The 17,119-nt window shown below is 37.3% G+C and overlaps 2 protein-coding genes across 2 annotated transcripts in view; both read left to right on the plus strand.

Annotated features, from left to right (window-relative positions):
• Nucleotides 1-17,119, plus strand: part of PLA2R1 (phospholipase A2 receptor 1) — a 193,045-nt gene that overhangs the window by 68,541 nt on the left and 107,385 nt on the right. The window lies entirely within an intron of this gene.
• The window catches only part of ITGB6 (integrin subunit beta 6), a 53,762-nt gene that overhangs the window by 19,487 nt on the left and 17,156 nt on the right, over nt 1-17,119 (plus strand). The window contains exons 7-12 of the mRNA XM_058191877.1: nt 226-321; nt 4,568-4,657; nt 7,428-7,562; nt 8,195-8,621; nt 11,263-11,485; nt 15,515-15,615. Coding sequence (XP_058047860.1) covers nt 226-321; nt 4,568-4,657; nt 7,428-7,562; nt 8,195-8,621; nt 11,263-11,485; nt 15,515-15,615 — 1,072 coding nt within the window. The remainder of the gene's footprint in view (nt 1-225; nt 322-4,567; nt 4,658-7,427; nt 7,563-8,194; nt 8,622-11,262; nt 11,486-15,514; nt 15,616-17,119) is intronic.

Raw genomic sequence — 17,119 nt, forward strand, 5'->3', positions numbered from 1 at the left:
TCATAAAGGAAGGTTAGCCTTTGTTTAATTCCTAATATCTTTCTTCTAGCCAGGTGAAAGAAGGTATTATGGAGGAGCTATGCTTTGATTAACCTACTGTGCCTTGTCTGCACCCAATATGTGAGCCTTTCATCTGGCACTGTCCAGGTGCTTACCATGCACCAGGAAGTTATTTTTGAATTTAAAGTTGATGTAAAGATCAATTTTCCTTTTTTATCTTCTCAGGAATACCCAACTTTAGGACAATTGATAGAGAAGATTGTGCAAAACAATATTCTGTTAATTTTTGCAGTCACCAAGAAACAAGTTCATTTATATCAGGTAAGATCTCCACATCTTTTCACATTCTTCTTAGATTGGCCATTCAAGATGGTGTCTGAAAAATGCTTTGGGGCGAGGGGACTGAAATTATTTGAAAATGGGCCGTACTGTTTGTTGCCTGAAGTTCAGGAATTGCTGGGGCTGAACTGAACCTTTGGAAGCTACAACAGATTTGGCAGCACTGGCCGTAGCCCTGTCCCAGTTGAGTTGCGGCAAAGGCTACCATCCTGGTGGATATCAAGATTGAGGAGCCAACGCCAAGGCTGGTACAGCTCGGCACAACATGATTTCCATTTCAGCTAGTGATCCAGCCAGCTTGGACACTGTGGAGGTTTCTGCAATGGCCCTTGGTGTGGGTGCTTGATTATGACACCATATCTGGCTCCAGTAGTACATCATTTAGTTAGTGCCTGTCTTCTGGTGTCCATCAAAAAATTTGGTGGGCTTTTTGTTTTTTTACATTGAGGCGAATACGGTTCCTGCACACTCCTAAACTTCTGAAGTCAGTAGTGTGCTGGCAAATGGTTTAAAAGCAGCTCGGCCAGTTCCATTGCTGACACCATACTGTGCTAGCTAGCTGCAGAACACTTGATTGGCTCATAAGGCATCGTATCACAGCTTTGTTCTCAACTGCCTTGAAAACAGGAGTACATCATTGCCAGTAGTGGAATTCAAATAATTTAACAATCGGTTCTCTGCCCTAATGACCAGCTGGGTGGGGTGTGGCCATGGTGGGCGTGGCCATGGGGTGTGACAGGCAGCACTCGGCTTCCCGTACCCCCTGGGAGCAAAAATGGGGCTTGGGGGGCCACGTCCCCCGCACCCCATTTTGGACCTAGGAGGCCTCCCTGCACTTACCTGGGAGCCAAAATGGGGTGTGTGGGGACTCCTGGAAGGGGCAGGGCAGGGAGGGGCGGGGCCAGCCAACTACCGGTTCTCCCAAACCAGCCCGAACTGGCTGAATCCCACCACTGGTCAGAGCCACAGGCAATGGGGAGCTAGAGAAGCAGAGGCAGCATTAGCACAAGAACTGTGTATTTCAGCTGAAGTTCTTTCTACTTTATTAATGGTATACAACACAGAGAGACTTAAAGAAGTGAGTGGCCTTCTAAGTAGAATAAATAAATATTAAGGTGAAAGGGATGGATGGTAAAAAAAAAACCCCAAAAACATTCAACATTCTAATCAGAAATGTTATTAGATTCAGATTCCTAATCTCATTGAAGTAGGATAAATTTAGCACGCATACAGGTACTAAATCTAATTCCACCCTCAATGGTAGAAAACAGAGTGAAATAGCCGAAACACAAAAACAGCAGGGATTTTATTTTTTAAAAAGGGAAACAAACAAGCTATCCAAAGAAAACAATAAAAATGGGAGTTTTGAACATGACAAAACCTGATTTAATGTTCTCGGGGAACAAACAAAAACACCTGGGAATTCTGGCATGACGATAAAAATAATGCAATGTGAAATTGTTCATATAATAGTGGAGGTACAAGAGAGATAGAAAAGGGTGTAGAATTCCAAAGAAAATGTGATTTTGTGATTAGTGAGTGGTGACTATTTTAAGATTAAATGATATACAGAGAAAACCAGAAAGTCCTTATCTGAGAACCTGTCCATCCATTCTCCACACATCCACCCTCAGCCTGTTATTTCTTGAATGGACTGAATTTCCCTTAGTGTTCAATCGTGGCCTGAAAGCCTTTCAGAGAAAACTGTCAAACCACATTTGCCTCATTAACAATGCCATTTGTGGCTTACAGTACCTTTCTATCCACATCGGTACGGAAGGAATTCCAGTTGAATTCAGTGAAACTTCAAGAAATGTGGATATAATCTTACAGCCTTAGTTAAATCTCTCCAATTTCAAGGCACTGAATAAGACTTACTCAAATGTGGCTCCTAATGTACATTTACTATAGCTAACAGGGGATGTATCTAGTGTCACAATTATCTAGTGGCTCCTTAATTTTGTAGTTTTAAAATAATACTAGGCAGTCCATGATCCATTGGGTCATCTTTTCAAAGATATTTTCTTACCTAAAAAGCGAAACAGAATGACTGCAGGTAGGCAAAAAGTTAGTGGGAGTGGGAGTGGCTTCCAGATTCTTGTTGGCTTCCCCATTGAGTTTTCTTGGGAAGCTGGCAATGAATATTGGTAACTAACCTTCCTTCCTTCCTTCCTTCCTTCCTTCCTTCCTTCCTTCCTTCCTTCCTTCCTTCCTTCCTTCCTTCTCCCTCCCTCCCTATTTCTTAAGATTATGAATTTATTTATTTATAAAATGTATGTGTCACCCTTTCATTGTCCAGAATGACTCTGGGCAGCTTACAATACTCACAGCAAAGGTCAGCACTGCCTCATAGAGTGTTTGAACAATTTGAAATACAAATGCCTAAAGATCTCCAGAAAATGGCGCACTGAGCAGCAGAGCACTTTTTTCATCCTGTTGACAAACAGCTGACTGCTCTCAAAGCCGGTTTTTTGGCAGCATAGTCCCCAGATTTGAATGTGAGCAACTAGGAACAACCCACAATGACCTTCAGACAACTGTGTACTTGCCTGGGAGGTTTGCAGTTCTCAATAAGAGCAGCCCGAGCGTTGTGTCTCCATCTTTTCCTGTCACTGTTTGTATTTTTAGGTGCGCCTCTGTCTTTAGTATCACTTTTTGAAGCTTTGAAATGTAATTGTTAATAGCCTGGTTGAATGCTGATACGCTCTTGCTGGTTTACAACTGTGAACTTTCGTCTGTAAACTTTGGAATACTTTCTTTCACCACAAGGAAGTTGGCTTTATGAGGCCTTTCTTCTTTGCAGTGAAAGTGACTTGATTTGAATTACACCAGATTCTTACTTTAAAGATTTTGTACTTTACTCATTTTATTTTAAAAGAACTCCATTGCTTCATTTTATTTTTGCATAAATCCTTGTTTTTTTAATTTTAATTTTTAAAAGTTGGGAATTTCCCCTTTTTTCTTTTTCTTTTTCATTTAGTCTCTGCTGTGGGAATTCTTATCCCAGTTTCTTCTTTGATTACTTTGTTATGGAATATTTACTTCCTTTCTTCTGGGAAAGGAATTGTTTACATCCTGCTATAAAAGCTTGACTATAAGAGAGATCTGGACTATATTAAAATCAAAGTAACAATAAATTAAGGATTTTGAATATTACATATTAATTAGATTCTACAATATTTCCAAAAAGAGACATAAAAGGAAGATGAAAGTTAGATGATTTCATGTTAAAGCCTTTTTTGGAAACTTCTGGGGAAAAAAGTTTTCCTAATTACAAGCTTTAAATGAAAAATTTGATAAAAGGTTTCATGAATTTGCCACATTTTCAAATCATCCTAAAGAAGATATCCAGATACAAGCAACAGTAGTTAAATTAGCTATGCAGTCAGATGGACTGGAAATTAATTCGCTGTTAACAGATTTGAAAGAGAAGGAAGCTGATAGAGTTTGTGGAATAAAGCTAGTACATGCAACCAGAAGATAACTGCCAATTTGTAGGAAAATTAACTGAACAACAAGTGTTATGGAGATATTTTCAACAGAGACCTACATTTGTGAGAAATGAGAAGCAGTTGTTTAGAAAGGTCCCACTTACAATTTTAAAGAAAGTAAAGATGATAAATTGGAAGGATTTTTTTAACCATTAAGAATCAGCCTATGGTATTTGATCCTGGATGGATCAGAGACAATGATTATAGTGGGTTTATGAGAGATTAGAAGCTGCTAGTGTATTTTCTGTATGTTAAATGCAATAATAGATAGTTAACAGAGGGTTTCCAAAGTTTACCTTTGTTCTTGGGATTACCTGGTAATTGCTTTTTTATATTGTAGATAGATGGTAAGTCAAATCAGTTGATTGATAACAGATTTCTATACTTGTTATATTTTTTATTGTTAGATAGTAAGTTTGCAAACATAGAGGTAGAAGGTTATAAATTGTGAACTTGCTTTGAAAGAAGGGGAATAATTATTATTGATGAAACATATTTATCAGTATTCAACCAGGAGAGATATTTTATATGCATGTTTGATCTTCTGTTTTATACACTTTTTTAAATACACTTTTTTATTTTTTATTTTAACTTGGGAAATAAATATGTATCTGGTAAAAATATCAGAGTTGGTCCCGTCATTTATTGATATATATTTATTTTTTATCATCTTATCAGGTAACCTTATGTATTTGATTTTTTTTTCCCTGAGGGAATGTTATAATTCTATTTTGCAGCAATATGCGGAACTTATTCCCGGAGCTACTGTTGGAACACTACAGCATGATTCTGGAAATGTCCTCCAGTTGATTATAGATGCATATAAGGTATGTATAATTAATAAGAATTGCCTTATCAGGGGGGAATATAAATTAAATAACTAAAATAATACTCTAAGTAAAATTTCATATTTTTGTAATTTGATGTAAAGAAATCAATTCGAACATAGCATTCTTGTCTCTCTGAAATATTGGTTGTGCCCAATCTTTCATTAGCAAATAAAAAACTCAGACAAAGTCATAGAAACTGTAAAATATAGATTACAAGCATAAATCACTATGGCTTGTTGCAGGGATCATGGTTGGAAAAAAAGAGAGTCCTTTCTCAGCATATGTGATTTTAGCCAGAGGCTCCACTCATACAGTTTATTTACACAGCAATAAGTTTCTAATGCTATTTCTGTACTACACATTTCTCTTATGACTGCTTCAGCCTAGTCTTTTTAAAAATATGTTTCAGACCAGTCGGTTGAAAGCAGAAGAAAACAGAATATTAGGAAGGATTTCCTGATGGTATGAGCTGTTAAATACTGGTGTGCAAAAATGTCAAATTTTAGAGACTGGCTGAATTTTCTTGTTTTTCTTTTGAATATTCTGATCTGAGGGTGGTCTGGCAGTTTGTTGAACTTTTTTTTTTTTTTTTGAGCTAGTGGTTTGGATGCGGTCTGGCCCTGAAACACTATCAACTACTTTACATTTCAGAAGATTTACTTCCAAAAAATTGCTGGACCATCCCTAGAACAAACAGATCAGTATGATCTGGAAGCAAAATAAAATCTCATCTTTCTCAAAACATTCTATCCAAAGTGATACATTTTACATCCCTAGTATTAAGTAATAAAACAGACTATACAGAGCAAAGGTTGGCTCTTACAGTTACAGAGCTGAGCTGAGCTGAGGCAAATTCAGCTAAATGAATTTATTTGTTTAGTCTATTTATTTATTTAGGCTAGTCTAGTGAAGAGAAGGACCATGGGAGACATGATAGCAATGTTCCAATATTTGAGGGGCTGCTACAGAGAGGAGGGGGTCAAGCTGTTTTCCAAGGCACCTGAAGGCTGGACAAGGAATAATGGATGGAAACTGATCAAGAAGCGATTCAACCTGGAAATAAGGAGAAATTTCCTGACCGTGATAACAATCAATGTTATCAACAATCAATGGAACAGCTTGCCTTCAGAAGTTGTGAGAGCTTCATCACTGGAAGCTTTCAAGAAGAGACTGGACTGCCGTGTGTCAGAAATGGTGTAGGGTCTCCTGCTCGGGCGGAGGGTTAGACTAGATGACCTACAAGGTCCTTTCCAACCCTGTTAATCTGTTAATTTTCATAGGCCAATTCTATGGCTATTGATAGCAAAATTATCATCATTTATGCAGAGTTCTCCATCATTATGTGAAAGGGAGGAGAGGGAATGATTCATGAAGCCAGAACCCGAGTTGGCAAATCATTGTTAATACATCAGGCAGTCATCCATTCTTAATGGACTAAGTAATTCCCATCCACTTCACCACGTTTCATATTTTAAAGCTATTAAAATTATTGTGACACTCCCCCACCAATGTAATGGTAATGTCATATTTTCTAAAAATGCAATCACAATTGTCCTTTGCGCTCAAAAAGAGAATTCACTTAAAGTTTTCTTAAGTGATTAGGGGTTTCCATTTTAAGATTGCTCCAATGATAGAAGCATTTTAAAATTGTGGTAGAAATTCAAGTGGTTATTATTCACAGATGTGTTGACTTTTCAATATTTCACAGAAAATAAGCACAAGAAGGAAGTCTGAATTGTCAAAATATTTGCTGTACGGTCTTCTCACATTCCCTTCCAATCTGAGTCATAGATTTGAGCAAGCATATAAGTACATGCCTTGAGAAGTGAAAAACTGTAAAGAACACTAATCAAATGTTTGATGTCTTCCAAGTGTTCAAAGTTTACCCTATATAAAATCCAGACTGGCAGATAATCAGGTTATTAAAAAGAGCAAGGCAGCTACTCCAACATTTCCTTTTTACTAAGCAGTTAATGTTCAAAAGAATGCCAATGCATTCTACTCCTGCTTTGTTGAATAAATCAGACTTGGTGAGATTCAAACAAAGTACCCATAAAACTATGGTCTACAAAAACAGTATGTTCTCACTCACTAAATTGCCAAATTTAGGCTTAATACAGTTTGTGAAACCATCCGCTTTCTCACCTATTTGCATCCCTAAACAGCCTTTCTCAGTCTCTTGCCCTCCAAATGGTTGTGGATAATAGAAATTGTAGTCCAACACATCTGGAAGATACCAAGAAGATTATTATAAGTATTGACAGTTTTTTCTGAGGTTTATACAACATTTTAGGATGAATATTGGAGAATACTTTCATTTTCATTGTAGCTGTGTATGTATATATTTTATCAGAAGGTAAAACAATGGCAACTCATCACTATAAATAAAACTATCTGAAAGGGGAAAAAAACAGAAAATAAAAAGAAAATATGGCTTAAAAGCCACTGGATCAAAAAATAGTTGAAAGCTGATAAAATACATGGAGATGCTTTTAAATTGTTGTTTACTTCCAAACTATATACAATTGGGCAATTGAGCTTCTCCCAGGGTGCCACTTCTGAAAAGGCCCTGTCTCCCATAAGCATCTGCTGTTCCATATTTAACAACAACAACAATAATAATAGCAATATTTATGTGTTGCCTGACTGCCAGCAACTTTGAGCTTTCTTTCTTAGAGAAAAGCCAATCTTCAGATCCAGGAAGGATGTTATCGGTTATACAATTATAAGGCATTCCTTTTCCAATGACAACTATTGTGTTTTTAAGTCACTCAGGTCTGAGATAGAGCTGGAGGTGCTTGGAGACACCGATGGATTAAAACTTGATTTCACTGCCATCTGCAGCCAGGGCTCTGCCTTTCAACATCAGAAGAAATGCTTTCATATTAAAGTTGGAGAACAGGTAAGTAGATTATGATTTTATCAATGTAATTTCCCATTGAGTAAAATGGAAATTCCTCATTGCTTGGAAATGGGGTAGGGAGTTGGTTGACTTGTAGCTTTGCTCTATGGACTGCTTCACTTGAAGTTTCATTGAAGCACATCAGGAATTCAGTTTTCCTACATAAGGTCACCTAAATTCAGGACTCTGGTAGAACTATTTGTTTACAACCAAAAAAATTTATTAAAAGGCATAAATTTTCATGGACCGCACTTCATCATGTTTACAAGTCTCCTGTGTCAGATGATTCCAGGGAAACCTGTGGTTTGTGCCCATATATTTAAAACACTTATACTTCAATCTTTATCCAGAAAGATTCTAATGAAGGTAAATAGGTCCCCGAGTTGATCTCAACTCCTGGAGACGTATCATTGTTATTTTGTTGGCAGCAATACGGGAGGAATTGCCTTCTCCCAGAGCTTTCAACTTCTCAGCTCTGAGATTTTATGCTATTAAACACTACGTCTACCCTATATTTCACAAACTGATACAGTTAATGTTTCCAAGTTAGTTTTTGTTTAAATCTTTACTTTGCATGCTAAAATGATGAAGAGTGTTATTCCCATGGATGGTTTTTCCTCTCTGTTCTCTAGGTCACTTTCAATGTGACTTTAAGTTTAAGCCCTTCAGCTTGTGGGGAAGGGAGAAGGAAAGTCCTCATCAGGGCCACTGGTCTAAATGAAGCGTTGGAGATTGAGATCCAGCCCGAATGCAGCTGTCATTGTCAGAAGGAAGCGGAGGTGAATAACTCCAAGTGCAACTACGGGAATGGTTCTTTTGAGTGTGGGGTATGTGTGTGTAACCCCGGCTACATGGGTCCAGACTGTAAATGCAGCGAAAAGGATGCACTGAGTACAGGGTCCTGCAGAAGTTTCCCAGAACAGATCTCGTGCAGCGGAAGAGGCGACTGCTATTGTGGACAATGCATTTGCCACCTTTCAGCATATGGAAACATATATGGGCCATACTGTGAATGCGATGATTTCTCTTGTGGCAGATTTAGAGGGCTGCTCTGCGGAGGTAAGTCTGCTCTAAATTGTACTTTCCTTCTAACTACATGATAAGAATACAGCAAAGTATTGAAAGTGTGTATATATACAGATAGCCCTCAACTTACCACTGCAATTGAGCCTGAAATTTTTCTGTTGCTATGTGAGACGGTTGTTAAATGAACTTTGTCCCATTTTACAATATTTCTGGCCACAGTTCTTAAGGGAATCCCTGCAGTTGTTAGTGAGCCTGGTTTCCCCACTGATTTTGCTTTCACAAAAATTATTCACATGATCCCAGGACCCTGTAACCATCCTAAATGTGAGTCAGTTGCCAAGGGTCTGAATTTTGATCATGTGACCATGGGGATGCTGCAACGGTTATGGGAAAAAACAGTCACAAGTCACTTTTTCCAGTGCTGTTGTAACTTCGAACAGTAACCAAACAAACTGCTGTAAGTCAAGGACTACCTGAATTATGCAATACAGGTACACACAATCTTATGCAATTGTGTGTATCAGGTATAAATGCATGTGGACATGCAGAGAACAGCCTTGATTTAATGGATTCCTTCAGAGAATGGGAGTTCATGTTTCTGAAAAGCCTAATGATCAGAAAATACATCATTCACACTAATTTATATATATATAGTTACACAATTACCCTAATTTGATGTAAGTGTAACCCAATTTAATGTAAATTTAAGCATCTCATCTGGACTCCTCCAGATGCAATGGATTTAAAAAAATTTTTTGGGTCATTTGGGGATTTCCATGTACAGATGGAAACTTGGGCTCTTCTACCATAAAGTCCACTAAATAAAGATTCATTAAATTATTGTGTTAATATGTGTATGTATTTGTGGAAGGGCCACTATGAAATTTCTCACTAAATTTCTTTTGAATTATAATACAATTTTTAAAAGCTCAAGTAATGTACTTATTCATTTTGCTTTTAAACATGTCCCGGTGGATCAAAAGTTCTTGTTTTATTGTGCATAAGGTGTAGCAGTCAAAGATCTAAACCTTCTAATATACAATATATTAATGTTTTTTTCTTCTATTGGAAACCATGAAGTATTGTTTTATTTATATTCTTAAGGAAGCTTTTCTAAATTTAGTCTCCTTTCATCTACCTGCAAATATACTGCATAGAAACTAGCAGAACTTATTTCTAGATAAACAGATATAGGAGCTCACATTACGACAAAATCATAATACAACCATATTTCTGTGGAATTGATAGGAATATGCCGTCATTACAGTGATTGTATTCAAATCTTTTCCAAGGAGAGGAATTAAAATGCAGGATGGATAAAAGGTCATTGGGAAGAAAATATTAAATGAATTTGTGTATTGCTAAGGAATTTGCAAAATATATTTGGATACGTTGGCTGAATTGAGGATTAAGGATTGGACCTTGATGTCCTCTTTTCACACAGTAGCTCCAACAACATTACTCTTGTGGCTCTTTGCCGGTAGTGTTACACAACAACTCCACAAGAAGCAAAAGCATTCATGCAGATTTCATTTGGAAGACCTATAGTTCTCTGAAGGTTGGAGCGTTGAATTTTGTTATTCTGAATAAGCAGTCATATGAATGGGTCTGTAAGCTGTGGAAAAGATCTTAGCTAGTATCAGATGTACCAAAGTTTGGTAGATAGGCTGAAATATAATTCACTGTATAATGTTGGAATTGCTAAAATAGCCAATGATGTTTGGAAGGCAAAAGATTGTGAAAGGCTATTTCAGAGAGGCAATGAAACACGGTGAGTTCTGTGTGGACTAAACAGTTCCATTTTGTTTTCATTCTGTGACTCACTATCTTAGGAGAACTAACTAACTAACTATCTATCTATTTATCTATCTATCTATCTATCTATCTATCTATCTATCTATCTATCTATCTATCTATCTATCTATCTATCTATCTATCTATCTATCATCTATCTATCTATCTATCTATCTATCTATCTATCTATCTATCTATCTATCTATCTATCTATCTATCTATCTATCTATCTATCTATCTATCTATCTATCTATCTATCTATCTATCTATCTATCTATCTATCTATCTATCTGTATATCTATTCTATCTATCTATCTATCTATCTATCTATCTATCTATCTATCTATCTATCTATCTATCTATCTATCTATCTATCTATCTATCTATCTATCTATCTATCTATCTATCTATCTATCTGTATATCTATTATATCTAGCTATCTAGCTATCTATCTCTATCTATTATCTCTCTCTCTTTCTCTCTCTCTCTCTGTATATCTATTCTCTCTCTCTCTTTCTCTCATCTAGCTAGCTATCTTTCTATTATCTAATCTATATATCTGTCATCTATATACAGTATCTTCTATCTGTCTGCCTATCATCTATTTCTATTTACCTACCTACCTGATGAGATGTCAGTCATGCTTTCTACCAATAAAGTAGGGTTTGAAACTCAACAGCTGGCTCCCTACTTCATGATTTTATGTAGTCTTAATAAAGAACTTTAATATGGTCCTTACTTGGAAAGTTTCCAATTATATACAATAATGTCTTGACACAACATTCTACAGAGGGTTGCTGGCAATTTTCAAGAATTAGGAAGGAAAGGCAATGATGGAAGCATTTGAAGTAGGGTTGATTTCCATATATTTTTTTCTTAGGCAATGGGAACTGTGCCTGTGGTCAATGCATTTGCCACCATGGCTGGATAGGTGAATACTGTAACTGTACCACGGATACCGAAAATTGTATTTCTAATGATGGCATCATCTGCAGTGGGAGAGGCCACTGTGTGTGTGGAAAATGTGTGTGCACAAATCCTGGAGTTTCAGGCAATGTCTGTGAAAAATACCCTACATATGATGATCCTTGCAACTCTAAATGGTAACTATTTCTTTGAGTATGGTTAGAAAAGTATATTTTTTCACATATCTGAATGTACAATAGGTTTTCAGAGGAACTGAATACTCTTCAGTGTTTATACTGGTAACTGTGTATTCTCTATTCCATTAAATCCTAATACATTATGTATTCCTTTCATTATTCTACATGCTCTCTTATCTGTGCATTTAATATATTTGTGTTTATTTACATTTATGCTGAGCTTCATTTTAATTGTTTTCTTCATCAATCAGGGTGATTTTACCCTGAAAGGATACTGTAATCTATAATCTGAGAAATTCCAATAAGGTTGGTTATAAATAGTATAAATGTCCAACAATCCATGAGTATTGTGTCAGAAAATGAGAAGTGGTGTAAAGCAGTAGGGGTACAACCTACCTCCCAGTGGTAGGTTTCTACCAGTTCACCCCAGTTCGGGTGAACTGGTAGCAGTGGCAGCGGGATGCTCCACCTACCCACCCGGATGTCATTACGGATGCTTTGCACATGTGCAGAAGATTCTGTGCATGTGCAGAAGCGCCATGTGCGAGCAAAGCAAGAATATGCACATGCGAGCTCACAGTTCCAAACCAGTAGCGAAGGTAGGTGAAACCCACTACTGCTAACTCCCCAGGCCCATATACACCTATCAAAGCCTTGGTTATACTAGTACTAGAGTATATAGTACTTGGTTATACAAGTACTAGAGACCTCCCAAATATTCCTGCTAAACTGTAATTTTTAATCTTCCACTCTTCGAACTTCGGTTTTGACATGCTAATCAAATATAATTCTCAGCCTGAAAAATATGGCTGGAGAACAGGGTGTTTTACTTTTTTCTCATACTGGGATTGGCTTCCTCTCCCTTTGCAACTTTCTAAAAAGAAACAAATGCAACCCAAGAAGACCTGACACTTGAGGAGGTCAGATCTTCCCTACCTGCTCTTTTTCCAGCAATAGGCAGGTGCCCAGCCACTTAATTCTGAAGACCCTTCAAAGTATGTCGGGGTGACAAATGGCTGCACAAGAAGTCCAAAGCTTAGACCCAATTAGAAGCCACTACTCTGAGAGACAAGTGGTAGCGGAATGAATGGGGTATGGGCCAATGGTGAAATCCGAATTTTTTTTACTACCGGTTCTTTGGGCATGGCTTGGTGGCCATGGTGTGGCTTGGTGGGCATGGCAAGGGAAGGATATTGCAAAATCTCCATTCCCACCCCACTCCAGGGGAAGGATGGTATATGCCAGAGGTGATATTTATCAGTTCTCTGAACTACTCAAAATTTCTGCTGCTGGTTCTCCAGAATGTGTCAGAACCTTCTGGATTTCACCCCTGGTATGTGCCAATCTGCTATAGTCCATTGCCCAAGGCAGCCTTCAGAAAGGCTCATTCAGTTGTTGCTTTGTTCCATGTCACCAGAGGTCTTTTATGATGAAGACGATGACATCAGCACAGGATATTTAAAGCTTCCTCTTTAAGCACCCCTACAGTATTTGCTTTCTTCAGTTGCTCTTTAAAAACTTCATTTTATTGTTGCTATGATCTAGGAAAAGGGTTAGTATTTTCATTTTCTCTATGTTAGCATTTTGATTGCTAGTTACATCCATGATCTAATTGTTATTTCTGATTTCCCTTGATCTTTTTCCTCAATGAAGTGTGGGGAACTGAACCTGGGTCCTCCTTGATTCATCATTAGCTTTCTTATTCTCTATTCACATTTCCAGGGAAGTTTGTACTGTATTTCCAGTTGGCCAAAATCAAAATAATAATAAATCAGACTGGACCTCTTAAACCTATCTGAACTTTACATTCCCATCCACAACCGAGCTGTTTTTCCCCTCAAACATCCGGAAGCACTTGGAAACATTTCCTGATACAATTTCAGATATTTATTTCTGTTCAAGCCGAGAGGAAGTTGCCTGGCAGCTGTTTTATAAATAAATGCAGTTGTTAAATCAAAGCCACAGAATGAATTCCAATTACTCGTTTTACATCTTAACCATATTGCTAAACGTCAGCCAATGCTACTACAACGTTGTAGCTTGATTTGCAAAATAGTGGCAATGCCAGAGAGCAGGATGTTTTCCAGGCAAGTCACAATCAGCCAGGACTGTGAGGCACATTTGCTAGTACAGCTGCTGATCGTTTATTTATTTATATATCACATTTAGAAACCTCCCTTCTCCCTCACAGAGTGACTCTGGGTGGTATAGAAGTGAAACATGTTATGGAAGTGAGAGGACTGTGTTGCCCTCCTTGACCTCCAGCTGATATTACTGTTAGTCATTGCTGGGACTGGCTGTGGGAGAATAACTTTGGCCCACTTTCTGTTCTTTTTACCAATTTTTTTTTCCAACCAGAAAGCTCAGGCTTGGCTCCAACCCCAATTTGCTCATTAATTAAACTTTCTGACTACTCCATGTGGGTGTTGGATCAATTCAGGGATTTTGATTACTGCTCAAATAATTCAGCAGATTTATATATCTGAAAATCATGTAGCGTACCAATCCTTTAAAAAAAAAGTAATATATCAATTTTAACTTCTAAGATATCAAGCCTCCTCTTTACTCTGCACCAAAGCCAAATGTACCATGGCTATTGGAGTTTTTTGTGTCATGTTCTCATGAAATTTCCTCCTTCTCATCCCCAGCTCATACTGTAGAAGGTTAAAATCATCTTAAGCTGTTCCATTTTTTAAAATAGTCTTTTCCCTCTTCTACTGAATCTAAACACGGTCTGGCATGCTTCCTTGACCAATAACTTACTGACACAGCTGTGACTAGGTTCTGGTATATAATTTTCTATTAAAGATTTAGACTTCAGTATTAAAAGCTAATACAAACTAAATTAAAGGAAAAAAACAATAGTAAGAGAGAAGGAAAAGTGGAAGAAAAAATATGATAAAAAGAAAAGAAATATATAAAGAAGTGACTTAATTACAAGTATAGGCAAATTCAGTAACTCTTCATTCTCTGTATGGTTATTAACAGGTATTTCTTCATCCCATATCCCATCCCTTATCTATAAAATAAATCCATAAAACATCACCTTTTGAATCCTGGTGTCAGCAAAGTGTTTGTAAAGAATTGACAAAACTTTGCAAACAGAGATAGCCTTATTTTATCCTTTTCAGATAAACCAACTTTATATTCTTTCCTTTCATTTTTAACCTACGTAATCATTAGTTCATCCAAATATGTGGTAGGATTTTATTTCTTTTCAATTCTTCTTTATCCAATCACACAGACTTCTTCAAGGATTTAATAAGCCTCTTTCTAGATCCAATAAGAAAACATTTTCCAAGTCACCGTCTTTGTTTATCATTTGTATTCTTGCTTTCATTTTCAAAACTTCAGCCAATTTGTTTTGTATATCCAATAAAACATTATTTTCCAAATTCTTTTCTTGGCATGTTATTTATAAGTCCACCTTCCGTACTTCCTCCATCTTGTCAAACAAAATTAGCTCTACATCTGTCACTCCTTCATTACCATCTTTTGGATATAATTTATCCATAGAATCAGATATCATTATTGACACTTTTGACACTATGGTTACTAAATTGTGGCTCCATTTTTCAACCATCTCCTTTGACATTTCCAATGTTATGACAGTTCATATCATTTGTTAAATCCAAGTTAATCAACACAAAGACTTGCATTTTTCTTCTTCTTTTTACAATCTCTACTCCCCTCCAGTGTCCAGTTTCTACAACCATAAAACTCAGCTCATCATTTGTAATAAGCATAACCAAAACCAAGATAACCAAAATAACTCTGGTTCCTGTTAGAAGCTTCTTCTTTTTTTTAATCTGGTGAGCATCCAAAGAGAGAAAAGGGATAAGGGTTATTTTTACCACCTGAATTATTTTTTCCTTTCCTTTTCTGTGTGGTACATTCTAAATGCTGAGAATTACTTATTCATTACTGCAGGTCTTTCATAAGGTGCTTAAAAAATGGTTACTGTGTATGTATTTTCTTTTGATTCTTAATGCAAAGGAGATTGATAAATCATTGCACCATCTTTCTCAGGAGCTGTGTGGAATGTTATTTAGCGTCTGCTGATCTACTGCATCAGGAAGACTGCGCTGAAAAATGTAAATTGGTTGACGCAATGATCAGTCATGATGAAGGTCTGTACTTTAATTTATTGCTTGGCTATTATTAGTTGTAGCAATCGGTTGCATGGGATAGGTCTCTCTCTCTCTCTCTCTCTCTCTCTCTCTCTCTCTCTGTGTGTGTGTGTGTGTGTGTGTGTGTGTGGTACACACATAGGATATGTGTTTAAACATATTTTCAATAATCCCTCATAGAACATTTTTCAATAGCATTAAGTTAAAGCTAATCAGGCATAGGGCTTCAGTGCTGCATTTGCTTGTCTGTTGATGTTCTTCTGTGATTTATTTGCAGTTTATCACAATGAAAGTGAAGCTGCAATGGCTACAATGCTGCCTACTCTCTTCAGTCTCTGTACAAAAGATCGCAAGACTGACAACTGAGGTTTTTTTTTTAATTAACTATGTTGATAAGATAAGATAGTGTCCTTCACACCTGAGACAACAGAGTAGGAATATATCCAAGGATGGACTGCATACTGCAGTTGAATAGTTGAAAAGATAATAAGAATCAGTAACTCTGTTCAGTAAACATTTGCATGAAGTAGTTGCCCTACTCTTCCTAATAATCAGTCTGGTCCAGGGGTGAATGCTCCCGGTTCGGACCGGATCACTCGATGGCGATGGGTGGTTCGGAGAACCGGTAGTAAAAATCCCTCCCCCCAATGCCCAGCTGAGCCGTGGTATCATCAGAGGGTTTTTTTTTTTACTTTTAAAAGCATTTTTTCTTCGGCCAAAAAAATGCTTTTAAAAGTAAAAAAAAAAGGCTCTGATGCTCGCATGGCTCAGCTAGGATCATCAGAGGCTTTTAAAAGCATTTTTACAACCTCTTCGGCCGAAGAGGTTGTAGAAAAAATGCTTTTAAAAGAAAAAAAAAGTTGGCCACGCTCACCCAGTCACATTACCACCACCACCACCAAGCCATGCCCACAGAACCGGTGGTAACAAATTTTACATTTCAACCCTGGTCTGGTTCTGTTTTTTTCCCCCTGTCTCTGTGCTATAAACATCCTTGGCTGTAAAGCTGGATTATTACTAAAGGGAGAAGTACACAGAAAACTCACTTCAACATGAAAGATGGGAAAGGAGCTATTACATCTACTCTTACTTGCTCTTCCCCCCTTCTCAATCTGTCTTTACTGGCAGATTTTACTTCATTTCAAACATTAAATATTTCCTCTCAATGTGTCAGATTGACCAGAATTCAGCTGAGTAATTAGTGAGAAAGAAAAAGGGAACAGAGCAAATTTTCATTATTTGTTCTTTTGCTGAGTTTATTGAAATATATTTCCAAACCTCCTAAACCAGGGGTGTCCAAAGTTTTTTGAGTGAGGGCCAAATACAGAAAAATAAGCAAAGGCCCGGGCCACGGGGGGGGGGATTTTTGTACCAGTTCTGTGGGCGTGGCTTATTTTGGGGTGTGGCTTGATGGTCATGTGACTGGTGGGCGTGGCTAACTCCTCATGTGACTGAGTGGATGTGGCTATGGGCATAGAAACCTAAATACATAGAGACCTAAATA

This window comes from Ahaetulla prasina, chromosome 1, assembly GCF_028640845.1.
Source record: "Ahaetulla prasina isolate Xishuangbanna chromosome 1, ASM2864084v1, whole genome shotgun sequence".
Lineage (NCBI taxonomy): Eukaryota > Metazoa > Chordata > Lepidosauria > Squamata > Colubridae > Ahaetulla > Ahaetulla prasina.